Source organism: Nansenia antarctica (genome assembly GCF_963989245.1).
Source record: "Nansenia antarctica genome assembly, chromosome: 1".
Taxonomy (NCBI): domain Eukaryota; kingdom Metazoa; phylum Chordata; class Actinopteri; order Argentiniformes; family Microstomatidae; genus Nansenia; species Nansenia antarctica.
The window spans coordinates 15,269,884-15,285,226 of record NC_137674.1 but is presented as its reverse complement, the minus strand read 5'-3'; the positions used below and the strand labels follow the sequence as shown (position 1 = coordinate 15,285,226).

The following is a 15,343-nucleotide window of genomic DNA, read 5'->3' as shown; positions in this document are numbered from 1 at the left end:
GATTCAGTCTTTTAAAGATTTTCAAAACATAACTCAGAGGGAAACTGTCACTCGTTTGACGATGCCACAGGTGGGACACAGTATTGGTTTTGATGAAGGTATTAGTGGTGTAGCACACATTTTGGCAGGAAGATATACCAGTTTGAGCATTCTGATACTGGCACAAGCCTACGACACACACACACACACACACACACACAATCAGACCCTGCAGAACCCATTTTACACTGATATCAGGAGGAAGCATATGTCGTACTCCACCCAAAGACATAATCAGAGCTTCACACACACACTCATAATGGTCCCTCAGCAGCCAGCTGACACGTCCTTCACACAAGACTCAAACTAAAGCTAGGAGGCTACAGTCTGAGCTGCACCAAGCTTCTGCAGGTTCATACCAACAAAATGACACTGTTGCGGAAAAAGAGCGGAGCTATTGGTGCACGTTAGGGCTGTTACGATTATTCGACGTCGTCGACGTCATCGACTACGTCAATACGTCGGTTAGCGTAATATGCGTCGGTTAGTCGTAAATAAACAAAATGGCGTTTTTTTTTTTTTTTTTTTTTTAAACCTTTATTTTACCAGGCGAGACAATTAAGTGTATGAGTGAAAAATGGATAGCTACTAGCTAATGTTACACAAGCAATGTAGCTCACCACAGTTCGTATGTCTTGTCTTCTGGTGTTAGTAACGTTAGCTATGTAGCTGGCTAGCTACGGTAGCCTATTGTCATTGTGGTGCGAGCACCTACTGTACGTTATCTAGCTCGTAGCTCGCATGCTACGTTAGCATCAATTTAGCTAATCATAACATAGCAGCGAGAGTAACGTTAGCTAGCTATGTAGCTACTAGCTAGCTATGTGTTGTGGTGATGGACAGACTTCTAAATGGCCATGTTGGCATTCAAGTTGGCTAAACATAGCAGTGAGGTGGAGACAAATACGTTTTTTTTTGTTTTTGTTTTTTTACAGTACAAAAATTATCGTTAGACTTATCGATAAATTAGTCGGTAGACTAACCGAATAATCGATAAAATAATCGCTAGATTAATCGTTAGAAAAATAGTCGTTTGGGACAGCACTAGTGCACGTGAGATCATGTGACTGAGACACCCCCGCTGGTGGTTTGGTATCGGAGGTTTCTTGACAGCCAAAGAGAACACCCGACCCAACTTGTCTCAGGGGTGCAACTGGTGATGGCCCAAAAAGGTGACACTTTTTTTAAGACAATTATCAATGCACGGATAACATTTTAGTTGAAAATAGGTTGCTTACTGTGACTGTCCTCCACACTGTCTAGAATTGTACCTAGCTGCATGAAGCTAAAAGTTATTTCAACGGCAGCGGAGTTCAGCACACAGGAAGATTAGTTAGAAGAATAGTCATCATGTGACTTATTGGATGAGCCGTATACCCCCACCCCCTCCCCAAATATATTTTTTTCAACACGATTCACGTGGATGACCTATTTTGAAGTAAAAACGGCTAATTTAGCAGAAAGGTGACAAGTTTGCACCCCAGTATGCCTGCCGTTTCGCTGTGAACTTAAAAACAGACAAGCACAAAGCGTGCCCTGCTACAAAACGGGTGGAAAATGTGCGCAAACTGAGTTTGACAGAAGCTCCTGGGTCCTGGTTGTGTCAGGAGCGTACGTGTGAGTGTGTCTCACTCACACACACACACACACACACACACACACACTCTCTCTCTCTCTCACACACACTCACGTTGTGGATCCTGAAGAGGCAGAGCGCTACCACATGGGCGCACCACTTGGCCCCGGCGCCACAGGTGCAGCTGCAGGAAGTTATGCGGCAGCGGTCGAACATGACGGCCACGTTGTAGGCCCCCTTTGATTGGCCGGTCTGGGGCGACACCACGGTGGCACTGAGATGGAAGCCTACGAGAGAGAGAGAGAGAGAGAGAGAGAGAGAGAGAGAGAGAGAGAGAGAGAGAGAGAGAGAGAGAGAGAGAGTCCGACAGGGAGGGAGGGAGGGAGAGAGAGAGAGAGAGAGAAAACATCAGAGAGAGACAGGGAGAGAGTCCAACAGAGAGAGAGAGAGAGAGAGAGAGAGAGAGTCAAAGAACAACATCCGCTGTATAAGGTTCATCTGCCTGGCTGTGTGAAGACTGAAGCAACAGAATGAGAAACACAGTTTATTATGCCAAACTGGGGGGCAGGAAATATTAACAGGGCACGCTGACATTTTGATGGGGATCCAGCCACCTCCGACCGACATGGTGGAGTTCTGTAAGGCCTGGGCTACTCAGACAGGAAATGAAAGGCCGTTTTATTACCATACAGAGAGAGAGGGAGAGACTGTGAGATACGAGGAGGGAGAGCAGGAGAGCAGGAGAGAGGCCAAAAAGCTTTTACCAGCTAGAGCAGGCACTGACTGAGAGGACGTAGGGGAGATGGGAGAATGAAGGCGGGGGAGGGGGGGGGAGAAGGCGGACACAAGTCAGCCTAACTGTTCCAGATTCAACAGGACCCCCCCGCCCCCCCTTCAGAGAGCCACTGCCCCGTTCCTGCTCCAGTACCCTGCTCCTTCCCCCCCCCCCACCTACACCACCACCACTAACACTGGGAGAGAGGGACACAGGGTTTCCATTACCTCACAATGAACTCTAATACCTTGGAACCTAATATCACACACAGAGTCTGTGTAGCAGAGTGGTTTAGGTTCACAACTGTCAAACGTTTACAATAGACCGTTTTAGGTGATTGTGGAGGTCTTTGAAAAAGGCTGATGAACGCTTCGGCATTATTTTTGAATAAGAGCGTGAAAAAATATGTTAAATCTCAGGGTATAGATATCATCTTTCACTGTCTAGACACTTTTTCTATTACCGTAACCATTTACTGGTTTATCTTATCTTTAAAAGTTGAGTGACTTTTCAAAAAAACGCCGGTCGAGAGAGGACGCTGGCGTTGCTTGTTCGCCGCTTCTCCGTCCAAAATCTAGGTGTAATTGCGGTGAATAATCCATCCAGGCATTAACCTAACTGTGGCCCAGTGTTCTGGCTCAGCCCGCTTTGATCCGAGGTGCCCACTGAAAAAAAAAAGGCCCATTGCAGTGTTTCCTCCAGGAATTTTTACAATGGTGGCGGGTAGTGCTTTTTTCGCGTGCACGCGCATGAAACGCGCACGCGCGCTCAAAACAACGACGTAATTTCAGCCAAAACTCGAGGATGGCCCAAAAAAAATAAAATGTTTTCCTGTACTTCTCCCGTGTGTCTCTTATTGTCTGTGTCTGCATGTTTTTCCAGCATGTAATTCCGTTGTCAATAAAAACAAAAACACTGATCTGACATTTTTTTTCACAACGTTATTACTTGTCACTTTAAGCCCAGGAGGGAGTTAGCGATTAGCGATGTTTAGCTTAGCTTAGTTTAACAGAAGTATCTTCACTTTTAACATGACTTCCCGTGGTCGTAGAGGGCTGGTCGACGGCTTAAAATGACCGTGTAGACCTGTAGACCTTATCCAGCTATAGTCTTGTGTTTCTACCCCGGGCATAGCCGGTGTTATTCACGGACAAACACTCCTGTTAGAGTGGTTCTAGTACACTGGACATAGGTAACACATAGAGAGGCTTCTCCTCTCTCTCTCCATCCTACACTACACTACACTACGCATCCTATACTACACTACACTACGCTAGCTCGCGGTGTTCGGGTGACAGCCAGGGCGCGTTCGTAAATACGCTCAGTGCTTGTGGGTGTGTCTAGCGCTGTGAAGGTCTGAAAAGCGGCCTAAATCTTTTTTTTTTTTTTGGGTTGAGAAATCTGAATGGTGGCGGAGGAAATTCCATCGTGGCGGTCCGCCATTTTTTACCAAGACCCGACCCACTCCTGTAGAGTTCTGGCTTCATTCATTGACCCAGGGAACGGTGTGGAGGAGGAGTCCAACAGCACCACAGGAGCATTCCTTCACTATCAGGCTGCAGGTTCCTGCATAGGCACCAAACACACTGGGGGGGTTTCTGAACACTCGACGAGCGGTGGTCGGTCAAACAGGACGGGTGTAAGGCTGGTGATTGGACAGGGGCTAAGGCTGGTGATTGGACAGGGGCTCTATCCGCGCGTGTGTGTCTCCTGCGGCCGGTGACAAGCGCTCCTTTAGTACCGTTTAAGCGCCTGTAATCCCCTCCCATCCGGCCCTGGCTGCTCTAATCCAGTCATGCGGGATGAGCAGCAGACGCAGCAGTAGTGGCTGCAGGACCAGAGGGAGGTGGACCCAGGCTCTGGTGTGGGACTACAACAATAATACACTCTTTCTTTTTCTTTCCTCTAAAAGCTCAAACAAACAAGCACATTCTTAATACAATACAAAAAAACAAAAGCTGCCTTTAATTGATCCTTGGCATGGATGAGGGAAATGCAGACTGTAGCCATGGTCCTGTGGACACACCTTAACGCACCGCATAGCATAGCACAAGACCAGGGATTTGTGACCGTTGTGAAATGGATGGAGGTTGGTTTCCAGGCCTTCAGTGCTCGTCTATGAGGCAGTGGGAGGGAGGTGATGTTTGGGAAGACGAGGTTCCCGCTTACCTATCTGCAGAGGGTCCTTCACGGCCCTCATCCTGTAGAGCTGCTCCCCGCGCTGGAACTCGTCGGGGCTGCCGTTGGCCAGACAGGAGTAGAGCCTGACAGGGGGCAGAGAGAGAGAGGGTCAGGTGAGAGAGAGGTGGTGGTTGAGGGTCAGTTGAAAGAGAGAGAAAGAGAGAGAGGTGATTCCATCTCGACATACATGGGTACGACATGGGTACGACAGGTGAATACGACAGGTGGATGGGTGTGAGTGAGTACTGTGTATGGGGGCTTGTTTGAATGAGAAAGAGGAGGAGGAGGAGGAGACACTGCCACGATGATATTGCTAAAGAATATTATTCTACAGCAGTACCTGACCCGGCCCCGGTGGTCTCAGAACATCTTGTTACATCTTACAGTAACCCCCAGAAGGCCTCAGGGCTGACTTCAGCGTGTCTTGGGATGTGTGTAGTGCACCTATGCACTATGTACTGTGTGTGTGTGCATTTACATTTTTACATTTATGTGTGCATGCATGTTTGTGTGTGTGTTTGCGTGTGTGTGTGTGTGTGTGTATACATGTGTGTGTGTATGTGTGTGTGTGTGTGTGTGTGTGTGTGTGTGTGTGTGTGTGTATGTGTGTGTGTGTGGGTGGGTGTGTGGCCTCACCTGATGTCCTCCTCGTTCTCGGGGAAGCTCCAGTAGGCGATGCGGAGCTGCAGCTGCTCGGGGACCGGGGGGTAGACCTTCTCCACCACCTCGAACGGGATGTGGAAGGCCACCTGCTTGGCCGACAGCTCCACCAGGGGGATGACCTGCCCATCTGACGGGGGGAGAGAGAACATCATTAGCTAACCACAACAAGACCATTCATTAAGGACGATAGGGGTCTGTGTACTAGACAAGAGAACATTAGCATGCGTTAGAACATGTTAAGTTCGCTAGCCATCAACTGAACTGTTTGAGGTGGAGGACAGAGTGGGTTGTCAAAAAGACAACATTCTAGGTCTCACTTTAGAGACCCACCTCCAAGCCTTCATTTGTACTGCCATAAGCCCTATTCACACACAGGACTAGTTTTGGCCTCTGGTCATTTGTAATAATTACGGAGCTCGTCTGTGTTCTTAATCCCGTGCAAATCGGCCATGTCCGTAAACATTTCTGTAAAAGTTCCATACCAAATGTCAATCACTTCACCTCTACCATCAGAGAGAGGGACAGCTGTCCATCACTTCATCTCTACCATCAGAGAGAGAGGGACACCTGTCAATCACTTCACCTCTACCATCAGAGAGAGGGACAGCTGTCCATCACTTCATCTCTACCATCAGAGAGAGAGGGACAGCTGTCAATCACTTCATCTCTACCGTCAGAGAGAGGGACAGCTGTCAATCACTTCATCTCTACCGTCAGAGAGAGAGAGACACCTGTCAATCACTTCACCTCTACCATTAGAGAGAGAGGGACAGCTGTCAATCACTTCATCTCTACCATCAGAGAGAGAGAGACACCTGTCAATCACATCTCTACCATTAGAGAGAGAGGGACACCTGTCAATCACTTCATCTCTACCATCAGAGAGAGAGACAGCTGTCAATCACTCCATCTCTACCGTCAGAGAGAGGGACAGCTGTCAATCACTTCATCTCTACCGTCAGAGAGAGAGAGACACCTGTCAATCACATCTCTACCATTAGAGAGAGAGGGACAGCTGTCAATCACTTCATCTCTACCATCAGAGAGAGAGACAGCTGTCAATCACTTCATCTCTACCGTCAGAGAGAGGGACAGCTGTCAATCACTTCATCTCTACCGTCAGAGAGAGAGAGACACCTGTCAATCACATCTCTACCATTAGAGAGAGAGGGACAGCTGTCAATCACATCTCTACCATTAGAGAGAGAGGGACAGCTGTCAATCCCTTCACCTCTACCATTAGAGAGAGAGGGACAGCTGTCAATCACATCATCTCTACCGTCAGAGAGAGAGGGACAGCTGTCAATCACTTAATCTCTACCGTCAGAGAGAGGGACACCTGTCAATCACTTCATCTCTACCGTCAGAGAGAGAGGGACAGCTGTCAATCACTTCATCTCTACCGTCAGAGAGAGAGGGACAGCTGTCAATCACTCCATCTCTACCGTCAGAGAGAGAGACAGCTGTCAATCACTTCATCTCTACATCAGAGAGAGTGGGACAGCTGTCAATCACTTCACCTCTACCGTCAGAGAGAGGGACAGCTGTCAATCACATCTCTACCGTCAGAGAGAGGAACAGCTGTCAATCACTTCATCTCTACCATCAGAGAGAGAGGAACAGCTGTCAATCACTTTATCTCTACCATCAGAGAGAGAGAGACAGCTGTCAATCACTTCATCTCTACCGTCAGAGAGTGGGAGAGCTGTCAATCACTTCATCTCTACATCAGAGAGAGAGAGGGAGAGAGACAGCTGTCAATCACTATATCTCTACCGTCAGAGAGAGAGAGAGAGGGACAGCTGTCAATCACTTCATCTCTACCGTCAGAGAGAGAGAGACACCTGTCAATCACATCTCTACCATCAGAGAGAGGGACAGCTGTCAATCACATCATCTCTACCATCAGAGAGAGAGGGACAGCTGTCAATCACATCTCTACCATCAGAGAGAGAGGGACAGCTGTCAATCATATCTCTACCGTCAGAGAGAGAGGGACAGCTGTCAATCACATCATCTCTACATCAGAGAGAGAGGGACAGCTGTCAATCACTTCATCTCTACCGTCAGAGAGAGAGGGACAGCTGTCAATCACTTCATCTCTACCGTCAGAGAGAGAGGGACAGCTGTCAATCACTCCATCTCTACCGTCAGAGAGAGAGACAGCTGTCAATCACTTCATCTCTACATCAGAGAGAGTGGGACAGCTGTCAATCACTTCACCTCTACCGTCAGAGAGAGGGACAGCTGTCAATCACATCTCTACCGTCAGAGAGAGGAACAGCTGTCAATCACTTCATCTCTACCATCAGAGAGAGAGGAACAGCTGTCAATCACTTTATCTCTACCATCAGAGAGAGAGAGACAGCTGTCAATCACTTCATCTCTACATCAGAGAGAGAGAGGGAGAGAGACAGCTGTCAATCACTATATCTCTACCGTCAGAGAGAGAGAGAGAGGGACAGCTGTCAATCACTTCATCTCTACCGTCAGAGAGAGAGAGACACCTGTCAATCACATCTCTACCATCAGAGAGAGGGACAGCTGTCAATCACATCATCTCTACCATCAGAGAGAGAGGGACAGCTGTCAATCACATCTCTACCATCAGAGAGAGAGGGACAGCTGTCAATCATATCTCTACCGTCAGAGAGAGAGGGACAGCTGTCAATCACATCATCTCTACATCAGAGAGAGAGGGACAGCTGTCAATCACATCATCTCTACATCAGAGAGAGAGGGACAGCTGTCAATCAGGGCTGCTCCAGAAGCCCACCGGGCTGAGCCCTGGAAGGAGGGTCCTGAACCCACATGACCTCCTGGGCCTGGCACAGATAAGGACAACAGAACCTCCCAAATAAAGAACCCACACAAGCAACTCCAGAAACAGCCGCATCTCCGAGTTGACTTAGCACAAAATATCACCTTCAACAAGTGGCGTGTCAACAGAATATCACCTTCAACAACACTGGTGGCAACAGTGTCGACAGGCAAACAAAAGGGAAACAGGAGCTGACAGGAGAGATTTACACCCTTAACCTTTTTGTGACAAACTCAATAGAATGAAGACAGACGGGTTAGTCATTGAATTGTGATGGAGAACCTTTAGTGTCCAGGCCTCAGATTGGGAAAGATTAGAGTTGAGTTTTGCCTAGTGCACAGTGGTGTAGTCTACGTGATACGCAGGACTACGCCGTATACCCACTAGGAAAGGCTAAGGATTTCCGTATAGCCAATTAAAAATGTGCGAGGATACGTAACAGCGTTTTGTGACAGAACTTTCACACTTTCATTCATAAAGTTCACCCCGTCTGTTTTACGAAGCACTTGACTTTTGGACCATTGGGACTGACTATAGCGTCCTATACCATCAACGGGGGGGGGGGGATGCGACATGAAATTTGTCAAAATGCAGCACTATCATGCACAGATCAGCCTTATAACATGTAATGCTATATATATATATATATATATATATATATATATATATATATATATATTAGGGCTGTTACGATTATTCGACGTCGTCGACGTCATCGACTACGTCAATACGTCGGTTAGCGTCGGTTAGTCGTAAATAAACAAAATGGCGTTTTTTTTTTTTTTTTTTTTTTTTACCTTTATTTTACCAGGCGAGACAATTAAGTGTATGAGTGAAAAATGGATAGCTACTAGCTAATGTTACACAAGCAATGTAGCTCACCACAGTTCGTATGTCTTGTCTTCTGGTGTTAGTAACGTTAGCTATGTAGCTGGCTAGCTACGGTAGCCTATTGTCATTGTGGTGCGAGCACCTACTGTACGTTATCTAGCTCGTAGCTCGCATGCTACGTTAGCATCAATTTAGCTAATCATAACATAGCAGCGAGAGTAACGTTAGCTAGCTATGTGTTGTGGTGATGGACAGACTTCTAAATGGCCATGTTGGCATTCAAGTTGGCTAAACATAGCAGTGAGGTGGAGCCAAACAGTTTTTTTTTTTTTTTTTACATTACAAAAATTATCGTTAGACTTACCGACAAATTAGTCGTTAGACTAATCGAATAATCGATAAAATAATAGCTAGATTAATCGTTAGAAAAATAGTCGTTTGGGACAGCACTAATATATATATATATATATAACGTTAGACAGGGAGCGCAGATTTATTTTTATGGCGTTCCAAAATGAACGATATGAGGCTGGGAGGGAAAAATCACAGTATACCCACTAGAAAAAACTAGACTACACGACCACTGCTTGTGCACTCACTCATACACTTTGAGAGAAGGGTGTTGGAACCTGGAGCCAGACCACGAAGCCAGCTTGAGGAGGATATGCGTCATCTATTTGAGGACGATGCGGTACATTTGCCATTGTTTGGCAAACAATGGTAGAGAAAACATCATGTTGACCCGTCTTCAGAAAAGAAAACAAGCCAACATCCCAGCGAGCGAGAAGCCTCCACTGTACACCCAGGCTGACAGCGCCTGTACAGCAGGGGGTGTGGGGGGGCTGAAGGCTGCCCTTAATGCACAAGGCGTCTAGGGCCAAAGTGCTCAATGGTAGGCATTGTATCGCCACCACGGCCACTCCATCCACGCCCGCGTCTTCACACCTCATCTCCTTTATAGAGCTTGTTGTTCACAACAACCACTACTACACAATAACTGTTTTACTTCAGTGAAGCTGAGATACAGAAATATTGAGATATTATAATAATAATAATAATAATAATAATAATAATAATAATAATATATACAATTGAATATTACTTGGGTGTGGGTATGGCCAACATGGCAACAGCAGAAGGGCCTGTGTGATGTGTAGCTAGCGGTTTTCCTATTAGTTAAAGCAATGTGAATCATATGGCTTGAGATGCAAGGGGTTTATGTTTTTGAAAAGCAGTGAGAGTGAACTCCCATGGTGGGGGACTGCCAGGCCCAGGTGATTACATTTCCATAAACACCTGCCACCCCACCTGTCCTCTGGGACCTAGGGGGGAGGCTCAGAGAGGAAGGGAGGCGGGGGCTAAGCAAAAGAGAGAGGAGTGGGGGAGGGGTGGGTAGTAACAGGGAGGGGTGGGTAGTAACAGCGAGGGGAGCAGTAACAGGGTCTCGCAGAGTCCTCGCTGCCCAGCCAGTCATTGCCAGTGGCATTGGGATTACATACTCACTGACCAATCAGGAGAGAGCAGACACGGACACACACACACACACAGAGAGAGAGAGAGAGAGAGCGAGTGGTTCCATTGTAGCGGTGAAAAGGTGAAGGATTGCTGCTCACTCACACACTCACACACACTCACACACTCACACACTCACACACTCACACACTCACACACACACACACACACATGCCCAGTAGCCTTATGCCTAGTCTGCACCCCCCATCACCCAACAACCTACTTTTACCATACCATTCATTTGGGGCTATAGAAAGATATTAGATCTTTGCCTTCTGAGAAGAAGCCAAGGCTTTCTTAAATTATTATTATTACAGATTCCACTTCACAATTATTTGAGTGAGTTTGGCAATACTTTCGTGCAAGATCAGCAGCAAATGCAGATTCGTCAAATAACCCCTAACCCTATATTGCTAAGCCACAATCCCCCAGCTCTGAACTAGTGACAGGGGTGGTATTCCAAAAATGTCGCTAAAGGAAAATCCAGACTTTTTTTTTTTATAAGTCTCGCAAGACTTAATAAGAATAAGCCTGGATTTTCCTTTAGCGACTGACAGAACACCCCCCCCTGTATAAGACAAAGCCTCCTATACAGCCACAGCTGACTGCTGCTCCTCCCCCACTGCTGCTCCTCCTTAAACCCAAACACACACACACACACACACGGCCTGCCTTCCCCAGGCTCCCCCTGGTCCCTTATGGCGCTTTTCCATTGACCGGCTCGGCACGGCTCGCCTCGGCACGCTTTTGAAAAGTTCCATATAGGAATCGTTCTCCACTATACAGGAACGACCCGGGACTGTAGGAGGAGTTACGTGTCATAAGATTCCCCCCGCTATACAAATGCGATAAGAATTACCGTATGTCAAAATGCAGCACGACATTAAACTAAGATAATACGATGGTTAGCATAATTTTTCTAATCTTTATTAATAAGTTATTACAGAAACAGTAAGTGACATTTTCCGAGAGCGAAATCTGTTGTGGTATTTAAAGATGGCGGTTAGCGAAGAAATCTATGAACATGGGATGACGATTTCCATTGACCAATCAACGGTGTGCAGCGTCACACGTCACATGCAGCCTGGCAGAAAAGTACCTTTGGTACCTTTCGCTACTCATCCCAAACAAGAACTAAAACCGGCACGGGTACGAGAAATGGCACGGGTACTTTTGGCAGTGGAGAAAGGCTAAAGACCAGGGTCCCGGGTCGGCCCTGTAGTGGAAAAGCGCCATTACTTACAAGAGTCCAATAACTCCCCCAAAGTCTCTGCTGGAACAGCCCACACACAGGTCAGCACTGTGGGCCCCTCCCGAGCTGCCGTCCAGAAAGGCTGGCTTACAGCACTCAGCTGAGAGCCTCAACTCACACACTCAACACAGGCTCTGTGGCTCAGGAGATAGAGCCAGCGTCTAAATGTCGCACGGTCGGTGGTTCAGCGGTTCAATCCCCGGCAGGCCATGTGTCGAGGTGTCCTCGGACAAGACAGTGAGTGAATCCCAAATTGCTCCCAATGAGTGGGCCGGCGCCTTGCATGGTAGCTTGCCGCCATTGGTGTGTGTGAATGGGTGAATGAGAGGCCATTGTAAACACGCTTTGGAATAAGGCGCTATGTAAGTGCAGGCCATTTGCATCCTCGGCCCCTCTGTGTAGATCTAACCAGCACAGCCAGTCTGAATGACAACTCAATGACAGATTCTGGCCACCCACAACTAAACTTTTCACCAAAACACATAAGCAGAGCCTCATTCTCCACTGTTTGACAGCATTACGGAATCAAAATTGGAGAATGAACAGCCACGGTGGAGGGGATTTCCCAGCTTCCTGAAGTTTGGCTTGGTAATGACAAACTAAGGGTCATGGGATAAGACACCAGTGGCAAACAAAAATAGGCTAAACTAATGGATATCATATCAATTGCATCACAGCCAATGAATTAGATGAAAATCAGTGACATTGGCAGCGAGTGCTCTCCGCTTGGCGTCGTGTTCCCTGGAGGGGAGTCTTAAGCCCTCTTGAGGACTCTTCAGAGATGGAGCAGCACAACAACAAGTTGAGCACTGTCAACACCACTGAGAGAACAAGAACAGAAGCCTATACAAATATTATATATAGAGCCTATATATATAATATACATTCACTGTATATATCTCATTTATGGGCAAACAGTGTTGATAACCAGCCAAGGAAATTTGGAGTCCAAATTTTGGACATGGTACATTTTTGTGAACGAAGCTCTGCTGATGTTTCAGACAGTATTACCCAATCGATTGTAACCATTGTCAAGTTGGTTCGACACCTCAAGTACCATAACTGAGAGCTCATTGCCACAGGGAAACACTACAATGATTACAAGCAAGGATGCTTATGGTAAGAGAGCCAGGCAGACGGCTTGGATCCATCACAAACACTTTGATAAATGAAAAAGTATGCTGGCCACCATACAAATTTGGCAACACACATGCATCAAGTGGTTGCCAGGGATAGTACCAGAGGTCGGTATAATGTAAACAGACATCACTTAAAAGGTCAGAGTGTGGGTGTGTGTGCGTGTGCGCGTGCGTGTGCGTGTGTACCTTTAATCTTCACTGTTGGGGAATTTGGTCCAGCAGATTGTTTTCTCCATCCCCTCCAATTCTGACACAGGCTCTCAGCTTCCGAGATGAACGAGCAGAGGGAGTCCTCCTCGAACCGGTCAGAGTCTTCGAAAGAGAACCTCTCTCCATCTTCCCACTCGGCAAACATCAGTTCCATCACATCCGCTGTAGGCAACTTTCGATTCAAGAGGACTGCAACAATACCCAAGGCCTTCCCTCGGCGGAGCGAAATCGGGTGAGATCTGTCCAGAACTGAGCAGAGGGGGGGAGCAGAGGTCAGGGTATATACAGGAATCTTGAGGTTAATTTCAATACCTTTCTAAGACTTTTTAAAGACCTTGTCAATATTTTTCCAGACCTCACCGCCACTTCGAGCTGTAACCGTTTACATCAGTGACACCTTTAACTTAACAGGTTTAGTTTGCAACAGACTAGACCACTATCATACAACACAATTTCCGGTTCATCTTTGTTTTTTTAATAAAACTAATAAATTCACAAACTTTTACTAAAGGTTTTTAGGACTCAAACTCTTTGGACAGAGTCTAATTCAGAAAAATACCTACAAAATTCAAGACCTCATAAAATCATAAGACTTTTTAATACTTATTAAGGGTCTTGATTTTCCCAAAATTGATTTATCAACTTTTAATACTTTTCAAGACCCCGCGGATACACTGAGAGGTACACTTCAAGTCTCCAGTCAAAGTTGGGGGAGGGGAGAGACCATAACAACCCAAACACTGAACAGCTCGCCACAGGTTTGGCAGCCTGACGCTACAACTGTAGAAAAACAATAATACCCATTATCAAAAGGTGAGAATAAAACAAATGACACCAAGTATCACAGTGTCTTCTTGTGTTTTACTTTCTAGACAAAGGAAATGGCTGGTGTCCATGCGAGTGTCGTTTACGAGTCTACTCGAGAACATGAAGGGGAAAAAAGAAAGACTTCTTTATCTTTCTTACAATGCCCTTGCCATTTAGGGCAACATAGTTATCTGAAAAATCTAAAACTGTTTCCAGAGAAAGTTGATCCCAGCCCATAATAATAAGCTAACCAATACGTTTTAAGTTTCTATCTACCCCAATTTTCGAGTTGGACATTCTTAATCTTGCCTGATCGGTAAAGCAGACGCTTAGTACTACCCCCCACAGTGCCAACATTCAACTTTCTACATCGAGGCTTGTTTAACCCAGCTAGACAAACGAACTGTCAGCTACTTAAAAAACTCCTAAAATGACATAAACCTCACATGTTTGCCTCTTACCCCCCCCTAAGCTAGGCTACAACACTGCCTGAGTGAGTGTTCCCAAAAAAGCATGCAGAAATTATAAACGATTGCCAGCAACGCGCTTAATGTCGATTTAACCATTCATCTTGATGTCAAAAAAGAATAAAATGACACTTATAAACTAGCCAATTCACTCTCTTTGTTCGACACACAAGCTTCAAAAAGACTCTGCTAGCGAGCGAGCTAGCTAGCTACATACACATATTAGGGTAGAAAGCTAATTGCTAACTAGCCTGCTAGGCATTGGCACTAGCCAATCAGTCATATGGCTTGGCTAAGCTAACTAACTTACAACTTCAAAAGAGAGACATCAGTCACAGAACATTGTAGAATGTCTCATCGAAGGAAGGCACGTGTTTAGGAATAATAGTTTTGTTTTACAGACTAACTGACTACCCTGACAGAATACCCTTGGTCTCAAAAGCAGCCCACAGCCACAGTCTCTCAACAAGGCAAAGGGCTTTCGATTCGTGTTTGTTTACATTGACACATTTGAAGATTTTACCTACACCACCCTTCAATCTGGGTTGACTGAACACTGTTTCAACTGTCTTCGGCCAATGCTGAACTGTCAGTTTTTGGAATGTATTGGATTGCAAAAAACCTATGTTATTAATACCTTCATTCGAATTTCTTTCTTTGTATTTTCAATTTTCAAAAAGCTTCCTCCCACTGGTTCCAAATGAGTCCTCGTCCGGAAACCATAAAAGTCCTATTTATTTATCATCCAAACAGGCTTCTTTCTTTATCCTACCGTCGCCAAGCAAATGGCTTTCTTTGAGCCTTCGAGACCACCGGGGTACCCCTCAAATTCTCCTCAGAATCCCCCTCTCTCTCTTCCACTCTCCGGGTCGGGAAGATGGCTCTCCTGCACTCGTTTAGGAGGCTTCAGCCGAGCTCCGTCGCCTCCTCTATCAGCTGGTTCACACTTCCGGCCTCGTATTCGCTGAACTAAGGCCCGATCCCAATTCACCCCTAGCCCTTCGTTTTCACCCCTATGGCTCGATTTGCGCGTTCACGTTTAGGGCGAGGGCTGTCTCAATTCATATTTC

At 46.3% G+C, this 15,343-nt stretch overlaps 1 protein-coding gene across 3 annotated transcripts in view; it reads right to left on the bottom strand.

The window, feature by feature from the left end:
• Positions 1–15,103, bottom strand: part of zswim8 (zinc finger, SWIM-type containing 8) — a 41,717-nt gene extending 26,614 nt beyond the window's left edge. For all 3 annotated transcript variants that reach the window (XM_080549154.1, XM_080549155.1, XM_080549156.1), the window contains exons 1-5: positions 14,911–15,103; positions 12,976–13,248; positions 5,208–5,361; positions 4,560–4,654; positions 1,730–1,902 (exon numbers count right to left, since the gene is read on the bottom strand). In XM_080549154.1, the coding sequence (XP_080405280.1) occupies positions 1,730–1,902; positions 4,560–4,654; positions 5,208–5,361; positions 12,976–13,153 (600 nt within the window). In that variant the 5' untranslated portion in view covers positions 13,154–13,248; positions 14,911–15,103. The remainder of the gene's footprint in view (positions 1–1,729; positions 1,903–4,559; positions 4,655–5,207; positions 5,362–12,975; positions 13,249–14,910) is intronic.
• Positions 15,104–15,343: the final 240 nt, after the last annotated feature.